Below are 12797 nucleotides of genomic sequence, written 5' to 3'. Positions count from 1 at the left end.
GTTTGAAATGATTGTTTTAGTAAAATATTATATCTGTTTGGGCTTCTTGCGGTCAGTCTGCAGTCTCCATTATTTTTGTCATTATGTTCTGGCCCCCAACCATTCGCTCAAGAAAATATTGTCCCACGGGCCAAATCTAGTTAATGATCCCTGCAATAGACCTCCATCATAGCCTGGTCCCAGATCTATTTGCCAACTCTTATGGTCACCGGTGTGACAATTACCATAGGAGTTGGCAGGACAGCACAGACAGATCTGTGACCAGGCCACCTTTATCAAGGATCAGGTTGAAAATATTGATGGTTTCGTCAATGTCTCAACGATGTCTCTGTCTTTGTGACCAGGTGTAGGGGAGAAATACTCGACGTGGGAGCCTACGAAGCGAGAGCTGGAGTTACTACGGCACAATCCAAAGCGAAGGAAAATCACTACAAACTGCACCATCGGTGAGATATAGGCTGGTCCGCTCTCCGCATATCCTTATGATGTGCTAGTATGGTAGCAGGGTCGATTTCATCACCCAGACGTGTGTGTTGTCCAGGTGTCTGTGGTGTTGTCTGTATAGTCCAGGTGTCTGTGGTGTTGTCTGTGTAGTCCAGGTGTCTGTGGTGTTGTCTGTGTAGTCCAGGTGTCTGTGGTGTTGTCTGTATAGTCCAGGTGTCTGTGGTGTTGTCTGTATAGTCCAGGTGTCTGCGGTGTTGTCTGTGTAGTCCAGGTGTCTGTGGTGTTGTCTGTGTAGTCCAGGTGTCTGTGGTGTTGTCTGTGTAGTCCAGGTGTCTGTGGTGTTGTCTGTGTAGTCCAGGGTTACTTATGTATTTATGTTGGGCTAGAAAGGAGTAATGAACACCACAGGGCAGCAGGCAGAAGCCCAGAGAGAGAGAGAGAGAGAGAGAGAGTGCGCTGTTCCTTTTTCAATGACAAGTTCACACAACAAGGATGGTCTCTTTCTCTCAGACGCTCTGTTTCTCAAACTCTTTGTAGATTCAAACATACTTAGGCCTCTGTTTCATTCTTCCTCTTCTCTCAATCTCTTTTCCTCTCTCTGCAGTTATCTCGCTTGATTTTCTAGAGTTCATTCAGTCTTCCTACTTTGTTCTCCTCCTCCCTCTCGCTGTAATGAAACACTCGTAGAGAGGCCTACCAGCTGTCTCGGGGTGTGTGGAGTGGGTCGAGTCTTGAGAGTTTAACCCCCTGCCGAGAGCTCTAATTCTGGGCCAAACAGGCTGGACCAGTCCCAGGCTCCACACTGGGCCTCACCTGATCTGTTCACACAGGCCTTTGTGGTGGACCACAGCTTTTATCTGCACTGGCCAAACCATGGTTAGATTACACTAGCCCAAACCATGGCTGGATTACGCTAGCCCAAACCATGGCTGGATTACGCTAGCCCAAACCATGGCTGGATTACGCTAGCCCAATCCATGGCGAAATTTAGCACATTTAGAGAACTGTTTATTATTTGTCTTTGTCCCTGTCAAATAAAGTAAATAAAAGTGAATGTTAGAGCGTAATGTCCTCCTCTCTGTTACAGGAGATGTGTATGTTAGAGCGTAATGTCCTCCTCTCTGTTACAGGAGATGTGTATGTTAGAGCGTAATGTCCTCCTCTCTGTTACAGGAGATGTGAATGTTAGAGCGGAATGTCCTCCTCTCTGTTACAGGAGATGTGAATGTTAGAGCGGAATGTCCTCCTCTCTGTTACAGGAGATGTGAATGTTAGAGTGTAATGTCCTCCTCTCTGTTACAGGAGATGTGAATGTTAGAGTGTAATGTCCTCCTCTCTGTTACAGGAGATGTGAATGTTAGAGTGTAATGTCCTCCTCTCTGTTACAGGAGATGTGAATGTTAGAGCGTAATGTCCTCCTCTCTGTTACAGGAGATGTGAATGTTAGAGCGTAATGTCCTCCTCTCTGTTACAGGAGATGTGAATGTTAGAGCGTAATGTCCTCCTCTCTGTTACAGGAGATGTGAATGTTAGAGTGTAATGTCCTCCTCTCTGTTACAGGAGATGTGAATGTTAGAGTGTAATGTCCTCCTCTCTGTTACAGGAGATGTGAATGTTAGTGTAATGTCCTCCTCTCTGTTACAGGAGATGTGAATGTTAGAGTGGAATGTCCTCCTCTCTGTTACAGGAGATGTGAATGTTAGAGTGTAATGTCCTCCTCTCTGTTACAGGAGATGTGAATGTTAGAGCGGAATGTCCTCCTCTCTGTTACAGGAGATGTGAATGTTAGAGTGGAATGTCCTCCTCTCTGTTACAGGAGATGTGAATGTTAGAGCGGAATGTCCTCCTCTCTGTTACAGGAGATGTGAATGTTAGTGTAATGTCCTCCTCTCTGTTACAGGAGATGTGAATGTTAGTGTAATGTCCTGCTCTCTGTTACAGGAGATGTGAATGTTAGAGTGTAATGTCCTCCTCTCTGTTACAGGAGATGTGAATGTTAGAGTGTAATGTCCTCCTCTCTGTTACAGGAGATGTGAATGTTAGAGCGTAATGTCCTCCTCTCTGTTACAGGAGATGTGAATGTTAGAGCGTAATGTCCTCCTCTCTGTTACAGGAGATGTGAATGTTAGAGCGTAATGTCCTCCTCTCTGTTACAGGAGATGTGAATGTTAGAGCGTAATGTCCTCCTCTCTGTTACAGGAGATGTGAATGTTAGAGCGTAATGTCCTCCTCTCTGTTACAGGAGATGTGAATGTTAGAGCGTAATGTCCTCCTCTCTGTTACAGGAGATGTGAATGTTAGAGCGTAATGTCCTCCTCTCTGTTACAGGAGATGTGAATGTTAGAGCGTAATGTCCTCCTCTCTGTTACAGGAGATGTGAATGTTAGAGTGGAATGTCCTCTCTGTTACAGGAGATGTGAATGTTAGAGCGTAATGTCCTCCTCTCTGTTACAGGAGATGTGAATGTTAGAGCGTAATGTCATCCTCTCTGTTACAGGAGATGTGAATGTTAGAGCGTAATGTCCTCCTCTCTGTTACAGGAGATGTGAATGTTAGAGTGGAATGTCCTCTCTGTTACAGGAGATGTGAATGTTAGAGCGTAATGTCATCCTCTCTGTTACAGGAGATGTGAATGTTAGAGCTGTGCTTCTCTTGATTGTTTGTCCTGAAGATGGGCCTACTATTTCACATTCCCCCTCTCTCTCTCTCTAACCCCCCCGTCAGGTTTACGAGGGTTGATCAACCTGGGCAACACGTGCTTCATGAACTGCATCGTCCAGGCCCTCACCCACACCCCCCTGCTGCGCGACTTCTTCCTGTCCGACAGGCACAAGTGTGAGATGCAGTCCAACTCCTGTCTGGTGTGTGAGATGTCACAGCTCTTTCAGGAGGTAAGGCCGGAGCTGGGGGCAGAGGGTGGCAATCTGCTCCATTCCATAAAAAAATCCCCAAATTCACAGTTTTTTCAGAAATGTTTGTTGTTGGAGAATCCCAGTTCCCGGAATCAGGAGGGAATAATCAGGGAGGGAGTCCTCCAACTGGGATTTCTGGGAAAGACTGGAATGTTGCAACCCTAGGGCGGTCAAATGCAGTCTTCTAGGGGTTTGGGAGGCCAAAGGAAAACATATGAGAGAGAATTACAGCCAGTCAGACATAGAAATGGAATGACTAACCACATCAAAACAGAATGTTCTCCCAGACTAACAGACTTACTGCAGAGGGGAGTCACTGACTGGATCACTGCTTTGTGGAGCTGGAGGGAAACAACTCTGTCTGAGAGAAATGAAGGGTGAGGGTGGGGGGATTGTCTGTCGGTGTCGTCTGTCTCTGTCGGTCGGTCTCGTCTGTCTCCATATTTATCTCTAAATGCTAGCCTCCTTACCAATCGTTCACAGTTCTGAATGTGTTTAGTACAGTCAGTTGGTTAGATTACATCTACTAAACTCAATGCTCCCTGAACATTATAGAACTGGTGTTCAGGTGTCTCCTCCTCACACCCCTCCACTCTCTGGTGTGTATATACACTGCGTGTACAGAATGTTAGACCTGCTCTTTCCATGACATAGACCAGGCTTAAACATCCTTCTTTAACCTGTCTCCTCCCCTTCAGCTGCACTGATTGAAGGGGATTTAACAAGTGACATCAGTAAGGGATCATAGACTGACCAGGTGAATCCAGGGGAAGCTATGTCAGTGGTTACCAACTCCAGTCCTCCACTACCCCCGACAGCACACACTTTTGTTGTAGCCCCAGACAAACAAACACCTGATTCAACTCATTGAGAGCCTGATGATGAGTTGACAAGTTGAATCAGGTGTTCAGATGTGACAGTGAAGGGTGAATGAACTGGTGTCTAGAATAGACCAAGGAGAAAAGTGAAAAGCATACCCTTGGAGAATATTTGTCATGCTACAATGGGAACTAGAATAAAAGTTTCAAGACAAACTTTGTGTGCTTGCTGAGAACTATTCAGCTAGAGAGCATATCTCTGTTCTTGTCCCTAAGAGCCAGACGCTCGCACACACTTCTCTTCCCTCTCTCCCAATCACGTTGCTGGTTCCTGCTCCACGCGTTCCTCTTTCCCTTTCAACCTGGAGCATGCAGCACCATCATCAGTACCAGGAAAGAGGGGCTGTTCCTCTGACTTTGTACCCACACATAGCTCCTCTCAGCCAGGGAGGAGTTCGTCTTTGATCAGCCCCTCCCCGTCTTCCTTTTTATAGACTCTTTGGTTTGTCAGCCGCAGCGGAGGACCAAAGAGCCTGTAAGATACAAGATATAAGCTTGTTTGTGCGTGCATGTGTTTCCTCAAATCTCAACCAGGCCTCAGAGGGAGAGTCAGGAGATTAAAGGTGTGTGTGTGTGTGCCGTAATAGGCAGTGCTTGGTTCTGCATTCAAGCAGAGCACTCCTTTCATTATGGTGTTCTCTCCATCTCACACCCTGACCTAGACTGTCAGTCATCCAATCCCCATAGCAACCTGGAGATTCAGCAGTCTGGTTTCACACACCCTCTCTGGAAGTTCAGTAACTAGCATTTGATGTTATTTTCTACATAGGCAATCATTTTGTTTGATCTTCTGAGGATCTTCTGAACTTCCCAAAACCTTTCTGATGCATTTCAGTCACTTCAAACCATACTTCCTTCAGATATAAATACTGTCAAAGTACTGTAAACTGATTTGTAATAGACTGTCAAAGCTCCAAATAAAAAAGTCAACATTGGCCATTGACTACAACACTTTTTTTTTACATTGTGGGGGTCGTGAAATGTTTTAGAAAACAAAATGGCGTTGTGGGCCCAGAAAAGTTTGAAACAGTGTGCTAAGGTCTCAGCTGTACAAAGAAAAACATTCACTTTTCTGTTTCAGTGAAGATACAAGTTGAGTGTAGGTACATTTAACAACATGGCTGCCAGATGTTAAATCCCTGTTCTCCCTATTTCCTACTTTGTCTCCACAGTTCTACTCGGGCCACCGTTGGCCCCACATTCCCTTCCGACTGCTGCACCTGGTGTGGACTCACGCACGTCACTTAGCGGGCTACGAGCAACAGGATGCCCACGAGTTCCTCATCGCAGCGCTGGACGTGCTGCACCGCCACTGCAAAGGAGACACCACCCGTAAGTATCGCTGTCCTGACTTATTACTTAAATACTGTGGGAAAGTTTCACTTAACTTACTGATAAATACACTATAGTACTGTGTTATTGGTAAAGTGACACTGAGGTTGAGCTATATTGTATCTCTTCAGTGTAACAGCTATATTGTATCTCATGCAGTACAGACAGTGTGAGTGTACTGTAACTGAAGAGAGATGTTCTGATTCTTCTAGCGGAATAGAGACCAAAGTGGCTTTCATCAAGACAAAAGGGATGATAAATGTATGAGATCTACACTGTAATTGTTTGGTTAAAAAGGGAATAATCTGTTCTCCTACAGTTGAAATAGGTTATAAGAGAGAACCCATTTGTCACGTCTGTCTGCCTGCATAAATTCTGCATGCGCTGAATCTTCAGTCGTGTCAATTGAAAATCCACTTTAGCCGAGGAGACGCGTCTGTGTCAAATACCCATAATGCAGTGTGTTGTCCGCACTCAGCACCAGTGGAAATGTACTGAAGGGGAAGAGTGAAGGGAAAGTGACAATGCCACGCACCGAAGGGACCGAGAGGATTGTGGGGGGAATGACAATGTGCCCCACTGCACCGCCATGACACAGAGGGAGGGACCTGGCAGTAAGGAGGCCTCTGATTCGCCAGAATTGTAGAGGGAGTTTAGAGGCGCTAGACAGGCTTCACTGCAGTGGAGAGTGAGCGAGGGGTGGGGGGTATGACAGAGCGGGGGGGACAGAAGGGGGGGGGGGGGGGGGGGGGGGGGGGGACAGAAGGGGGGGGGGGGGGGGGGGCGAGAGTGAGTGAAAGAGTCCTTTAAAAGTGTAAAGGTGTCCACTGTGTTGATGTGTGCTTGCTCTCCGTCTCTCTCTCTGTGTTCTGTTACCTAGGAGATGACAACGGGAAGAAGGCCAACAATCCAAACCACTGTAGCTGCATCATTGACCAAATTTTCACTGGCGGCCTCCAATCAGACGTCACCTGTCAAGTCTGCCAGTAAGTGTGTGTGTGCGTGAGCGCCTCATCCCATCTTTTTTCCACTAGCCAACATCCCCCATGTTCAAAATCTGGGTGGGGGGGTGAGAGAGTGTGGAAGAAAGTAAAGGTTGAATGTGTCAAGACTGCTAAAATACTCACGTTTGAAATTTTGACATCCTCTCAAAGGACTTCCTACATCGCCAAGAGGCAAGAACTCCCTTCCTCTGCTCTCACCTCCCATCCTCCTTCTCCCTCTGCATCCTCCTTCATCTTACCCCCTCCTCCCTCACCCTTCCCCCTCTGCTCTCACCTCCCATCCTCCTTCTCCCTCTGTATCCTCCTCCATCTTACCCCCTCCTCCCTCACCATTCCCCCTCTGATCTCAACTCCCATCCTCCTTCTCCCTCTGCATCCTCCTCCATCTTACCCCCTCCTCCCTCACCCTTCCCCCTCTGCTCTCACCTCCCATCCTCCTTCTCCCTCTGCATCCTCCTCCATCTTACCCTCTCCTCCCTCACCCTTCCCCCTCTGATCTCACCTCCCATCCTCCTTCTCCCTCTGCATCCTCCTCCATCTTACCCCCTCCTCCCTCACCCTTCTCCCTTTGCTCTCACCTCCCATCCTCCTTCTCCCTCTGTATCCTCCTCCATCTTACCCCCTCCTCCTTCACCCTTCCCCCTCTGATCTCACCTCCCCCTCCCTCACCCTTCCCCCTCTGATCTCACCTCCCATCCTCCTTCTCCCTCTGCATCCTCCTCCATCTTACCCCCTCCTCCCTCACCCTTCCCCCTCTGCTCTCACCTCCCATCCTCCTTCTCCCTCTGCATCCTCCTCCATCTTACCCCCTCCTCCCTCACCCTTCCCCCTCTGCTCTCACCTCCCATCCTCCTTCTCCCTCTGCATCCTCCTCCATCTTACCCCCTCCTCCCTCACCCTTCCCCCTCTGATCTCACCCCCTATCCTCCTTCTCCCTCTGCATCCTCCTCCATCTTACCCCCTCCTCCATCACCCTTCCCCCTCTGATCTCAGCTACATCCCTCCATCCTTTTCCCCCAACACTACCCTAATTTATCAGTCTGTAGTGACCCTTTTCTAACCTGCTCTCATCTTTACCAGTCTCCCGACACTGCCCCTTCACTGCACTCCTCTCATATTTAAGTCATGTCCTCCCCTCCTGGTGAAGCTGCTGTTGGGAGGAGGTTCTCTAGATGCTGGGCTGTCCTGTCACATTTACACAGAGCTCACTGTACTCTAGTGCACACGACTGCACACTATTGCACTTTACTGCACTCTACACAGTGCAACACGGCTAGCCGGGCTCAGCCACACCTGGCCACACACAACACAGAAGCTAGCTCCAGTATACCTGGCCGTAGGACTAGCTCCAGTATACCTGGCCGTAGGACTAGCTCCAGAATACCTGGCCGTAGGACTAGCTCCAGTATACCTGGCCGTAGGGCTAGCTCCAGAATACCTGGCCGTAGGGCTAGCTCCAGAATACCTGGCCGTAGGGCTAGCTCCAGAATACCTGGCCGTAGGGCTAGCTCCAGAATACCTGGCCGTAGGGCTAGCTCCAGAATACCTGGCCGTAGGGCTAGCTCCAGAATACGTGGCCGTAGGACTAGCTCCAGTATACCTGGCCGTAGGACTAGCTCCAGAATACCTGGCCGTAGGGCTAGCTCCAGTATACCTGGCCGTAGGGCTAGCTCCAGTATACCTGGCCGTAGGGCTAGCTCCAGTATACCTGGCCGTAGGGCTAGCTCCAGTATACCTGGCCGTAGGGCTAGCTCCAGTATACCTGGCCGTAGGGCTAGCTCCAGAATAACTGGCCGTAGGGCTAGCTCCAGAATAACTGGCCGTAGGGCTAGCTCCAGTATACCTGGCCGTAGGGCTAGCTCCAGTATACCTGGCCGTAGGGCTAGCTCCAGTATACCTGGCCGTAGGACTAGCTCCAGAATACCTGGCCGTAGGGCTAGCTCCAGAATACCTGGCCGTAGGGCTAGCTCCAGAATACCTGGACGTAGGGCTAGCTCCAGAATACCTGGCCGTAGGGCTAGCTCCGGAATACCTGGCCATAGGGCTAGCTCCGGTATACCTGGCCGTAGGGCTAGCTCCGGTATACCTGGCCGTAGGGCTAGCTCCGGTATACCTGGCCGTAGGGCTAGCTCCGGTATACCTGGCCGTAGGGCTAGCTCCGGTATACCTGGCCGTAGGGCTAGCTCCAAAATACCTCGCCGTAGGGCTAGCTCCAAAATACCTCGCCGTAGGGCTAGCTCCGTAGGGCTAGCTCCAGAATACCTCGCCATAGACCTAGCTCCAAAATACCTCGCGTTACAAATACCTAATATGTAAAAACTCCTATCTTTGTAACACTCGATTGAATTGCAAATTGGTGCGCTTGGCTGAACAGAATGTATGTGTACACGCACACGCACACACACACACACACACACACACACACACACACACACACACACACACACAGAGTGTGGATATAAGCTTATACACCATGACCATCTATCACCCTTTCCCCATGACTACTAACAACACACACCAGTCTTTATTACCTCCATAACTCACCCATACACACATGATGTATCTCATTGGCTGTCTCCCTTCCCCTCTCTAGCGGTGTGTCCACCACAATAGACCCATTCTGGGACATCAGTCTGGACCTGCCGGGCTCTTCCACTCCCTTCTGGCCCCTTAGCCCCGGGGGAGACGGCTCAACGGTCAACGGAGAGAGCCACCTTTCAGGGGCCACCACGCTCACAGACTGTCTACGCAGGTAGAGCACACTAAACGTCTGTCCGTCCCCAGGTCTTTCACCATGTCTGTCCCTCTCTCCTCTCCTCTTCATATGGGCTACCATAAACATAGTAGGCTCTCTCTCAATTTCACTTTAAGGGGCTTTATTGGCATGGGATACATGTTTACATTGCCAAAGAAAGTGAAATAGATTATAAGCAATAAAACATGACACTTACAAAAGTTCCAAAATAATTAAGGCATTTCAAAAGATATGTCTATACACTGGTTGCCCTTTTCTTGTGGCAACAGGTCACACATCTTGCTGCTGTGATGCACACTGTGGTATTTCACCCAGTAGATATGGGAGTTAATCAACATTGGATTTGTTTTTTGAATTCTCTGTAATTTAAGAATGTCAATTTGCTCTTTATCTTCCATCTCCTCTGTTACCTGTCCTTCCTCTCTCTTCCTCTTCCTCTTGTACTTCATCACCAGTCACAGCCTGGTTGCTGCAGCATGACTCTTACAGGCACAGACAGGGCTGATTCTGAGGGGTGAAAACAGTGTTATAGTATACACACTTGGGGTCTGTTCCAATAGCCACACTGAGCACAGCACTGGGAATGAAGTAATGTATTGGGCATTCTTAGTGGTATGCTAGTGTGGAGGATGGATTGTTTTGGTTTATTCAGATCCCCGTTTAGCTTTTGCCAAGTAGCAGCTATTCTTCCTGGGGTCCTTGCCTTGTGCTGCAGTGTGTGAAGTCTTCGTCTCTCTCTGATGAGCGGTATCAGTCCTCAGTCACATCGTTGACCATCAGTGTTGGCCTCCCCCCTACACAAAACTGTTGGTCGCTGCTTAGCATTATATTGCAGCCTCTGGCAGTGTAACCATGGAAACTGACCTGTTATGTATCACTACAAACACATTCTATTGTCTTTATATCTCTCTTCTTTATACACTGAGTGGACAAAACATTAGGAACACCTGCTCTCTCCATGACGCAGACTGACCAGGTGAATCCGGGGTAGTAGGTGCCAGGCGTACCAGTTTGTGTCAAGAACTGCAACGCTGCTGGGTTTTTCACTCAACAGTTTCCTGTGTGGAAGAAGTATGGTTCTCCACCCAAAGGACATCCAGCCATCTTGACACAACTGTGGGAAGCATTGGAGTCAACATGGGCCAGCATCCCTTTCGACACCTTGTAGAGTCCATGCCCTGCCGAATTGTGGCTGTTCTTAGGGGGTGCAGCTCAATGTTAGGAAGGTGTTCCTGATGTTATGTAAACTCAGTGTGTTTCTACTTTATCTGTCTCTGTATCCCTCTGTATGTATTATCTTCCCTCTTTCTCTCTTCCTCCACCCCTTTCTCTCCCTTCCTTCTCTCTCTCGCTCTCTCCCCATGCTCTCTCGCTCTCTCCCCATGCTCTCTCGCTCTCTCCCCATGCTCTCTCGCTCTCTCCCCATGCTCTCTCGCTCTCTCCCCATGCTCTCTCGCTCTCTCCCCATGCTCTCTCGCTCTCTCTCCATGCTCTCTCGCTCTCTCCCCATGCTCTCTCGCTCTCTCCCCATGCTCTCTCGCTCTCTCCCCATGCTCTCTCGCTCTCTCCCCATGCTCTCTCGCTCTCTCGCTCTCTCCCCATGCTCTCTCGCTCTCTCCCCATGCTCTCTCGCTCTCTCCCCATGCTCTCTCGCTCTCTCCCCATGCTCTCTCCCCATGCTCTCTCCCCATGCTCTCTCCCCATGCTCTCTCCCCATGCTCTCTCGCTCTCTCCCCATGCTCTCTCGCTCTCTCCCCATGCTCTCTCCCCATGCTCTCTCCCCATGCTCTCTCCCCATGCTCTCTCCCCATGCTCTCTCCCCATGCTCTCTCGCTCTCTCCCCATGCTCTCTCGCTCTCTCCCCATGCTCTCTCCCCATGCTCTCTCTCCCCATGCTCTCTCTCCCCATGCTCTCTCTCCCCATGCTCTCTCTCCCCATGCTCTCTCTCCCCATGCTCTCTCTCCCCATGCTCTCTCTCCCCATGCTCTCTCTCCCCATGCTCTCTCTCCCCATGCTCTCTCTCCCCATGCTCTCTCTCCCCATGCTCTCTCTCCTCATGCTCTCTCCATATGCTCTCCCCATGCTCTCGCTCTCCCCATGCTCTCGCTCTCCCCATGCTCTCGCTCTCCCCATGCTCTCGCTCTCCCCATGCTCTCTCGCTCTCTCCCCATGCTCTCTCGCTCTCTCCCCATGCTCTCCCCTCATGCTCTCTAGCGCTCTCTCTCTCCTCGTGCGCTCTCTCTCTCCTCGTGCGCTCTCTCGCTCTCCTCGTGCGCTCTCTCGCTCTCCTCGTGCGCTCTCTCGCTCTCCTCGTGCGCTCTCTCGCTCTCCTCGTGCGCTCTCTCGCTCTCCTCGTGCGCTCTCTCGCTCTCCTCGTGCGCTCTCTCGCTCTCTTCGTGCGCTCTCTCGCTCTCTTCGTGCGCTCTCTCGCTCTCTTCGTGCGCTCTCTCGCTCTCTTCGTGCGCTCTCTCGCTCTCTTCGTGCGCTCTCTCGCTCTCTTCGTGCGCTCTCTCGCTCTCTTCGTGCGCTCTCTCGCTCTCTTCGTGCGCTCTCTCGCTCTCCTCGCGCGCTCTCTCGCTCTCCTCGCGCGCTCTCTCGCTCTCCTCGCGCGCTCTCTCGCTCTCCTCGCGCGCTCTCTCGCTCTCCTCGCGCGCTCTCTCGCTCTCCTCGCGCGCTCTCTCGCTCTCCTCGCGCGCTCTCTCGCTCTCCTCGCGCGCTCTCTCGCTCTCCTCGCGCGCTCTCTCGCTCTCCTCGCGCGAGTCGCGCGCTCTCTCGCTCTCCTCGCGTGCTCTCTCGCTCTCCTCGCGCGCTCTCTCGCTCTCCTCGCGCGCTCTCTCGCTCTCCTCGCGCGCTCTCTCGCTCTCCTCGCGCGCTCTCTCGCTCTCCTCGCGCGCTCTCTCGCTCTCCTCGCGCGCTCTCTCGCGCGCTCTCTCGCTCTCCTCGCGCGCTCTCTCGCTCTCCTCGCGCGCTCTCTCGCTCTCCTCGCGCGCTCTCCTCGCGCTCTCTCCTCGCGCTCTCTCCTCGCGCTCTCCTCGCGCTCTCCTCGCGCTCTCCTCGCGCGCTCTCCTCGCGCGCTCTCCTCGCGCGCTCTCCTCGCGCGCTCTCCTCGCGCTCTCCTCGCGCTCTCCTCGCGCTCTCTCTCTCGCTCTCTCTCTCGCGCTCTCTCTCTCGCGCTCTCTCTCTCGCGCTCTCTCTCTCGCGCTCTCTCTCTCGCGCTCTCTCTCTCGCGCTCTCTCTCGCGCTCTCTCTCTCGCGCTCTCTCTCTCTCGCGCTCTCCTCGCGCGCTCTCGCTCTCCTCGCGCGCTCTCGCTCTCCTGGCGCGCTCTCGCTCTCCTGGCGCGCTCTCGCTCTCCTGGCGCGCTCTCGCTCTCCTCGCGCGCTCTCGCTCTCCTGGCGCGCTCTCGCTCTCCTGGCGCGCTCTCGCTCTCCTGGCGCGCTCTCGCTCTCCTGGCGCGCTCTCGCTCTCCTGGC

General features: G+C 51.5%; 1 protein-coding gene across 6 annotated transcripts in view; it reads left to right on the top strand.

The window, feature by feature from the left end:
* The window catches only part of LOC120041790 (ubiquitin carboxyl-terminal hydrolase 22-like), a 59795-nt gene that overhangs the window by 34023 nt on the left and 12975 nt on the right, over positions 1–12797 (top strand). For all 6 annotated transcript variants that reach the window (XM_038986676.1, XM_038986681.1, XM_038986666.1 and 3 more), the window contains 5 exons: positions 345–446; positions 3169–3335; positions 5407–5566; positions 6447–6552; positions 9164–9322. In XM_038986676.1, coding sequence (XP_038842604.1) covers positions 345–446; positions 3169–3335; positions 5407–5566; positions 6447–6552; positions 9164–9322 — 694 coding nt within the window. The remainder of the gene's footprint in view (positions 1–344; positions 447–3168; positions 3336–5406; positions 5567–6446; positions 6553–9163; positions 9323–12797) is intronic.

The sequence above is a fragment of the Salvelinus namaycush genome, chromosome 3 (assembly GCF_016432855.1).
Source record: "Salvelinus namaycush isolate Seneca chromosome 3, SaNama_1.0, whole genome shotgun sequence".
NCBI lineage: Eukaryota > Metazoa > Chordata > Actinopteri > Salmoniformes > Salmonidae > Salvelinus > Salvelinus namaycush.
Note: the sequence above shows the minus strand (reverse complement) of the source record. Positions and strands in the feature narration are given on the sequence as shown.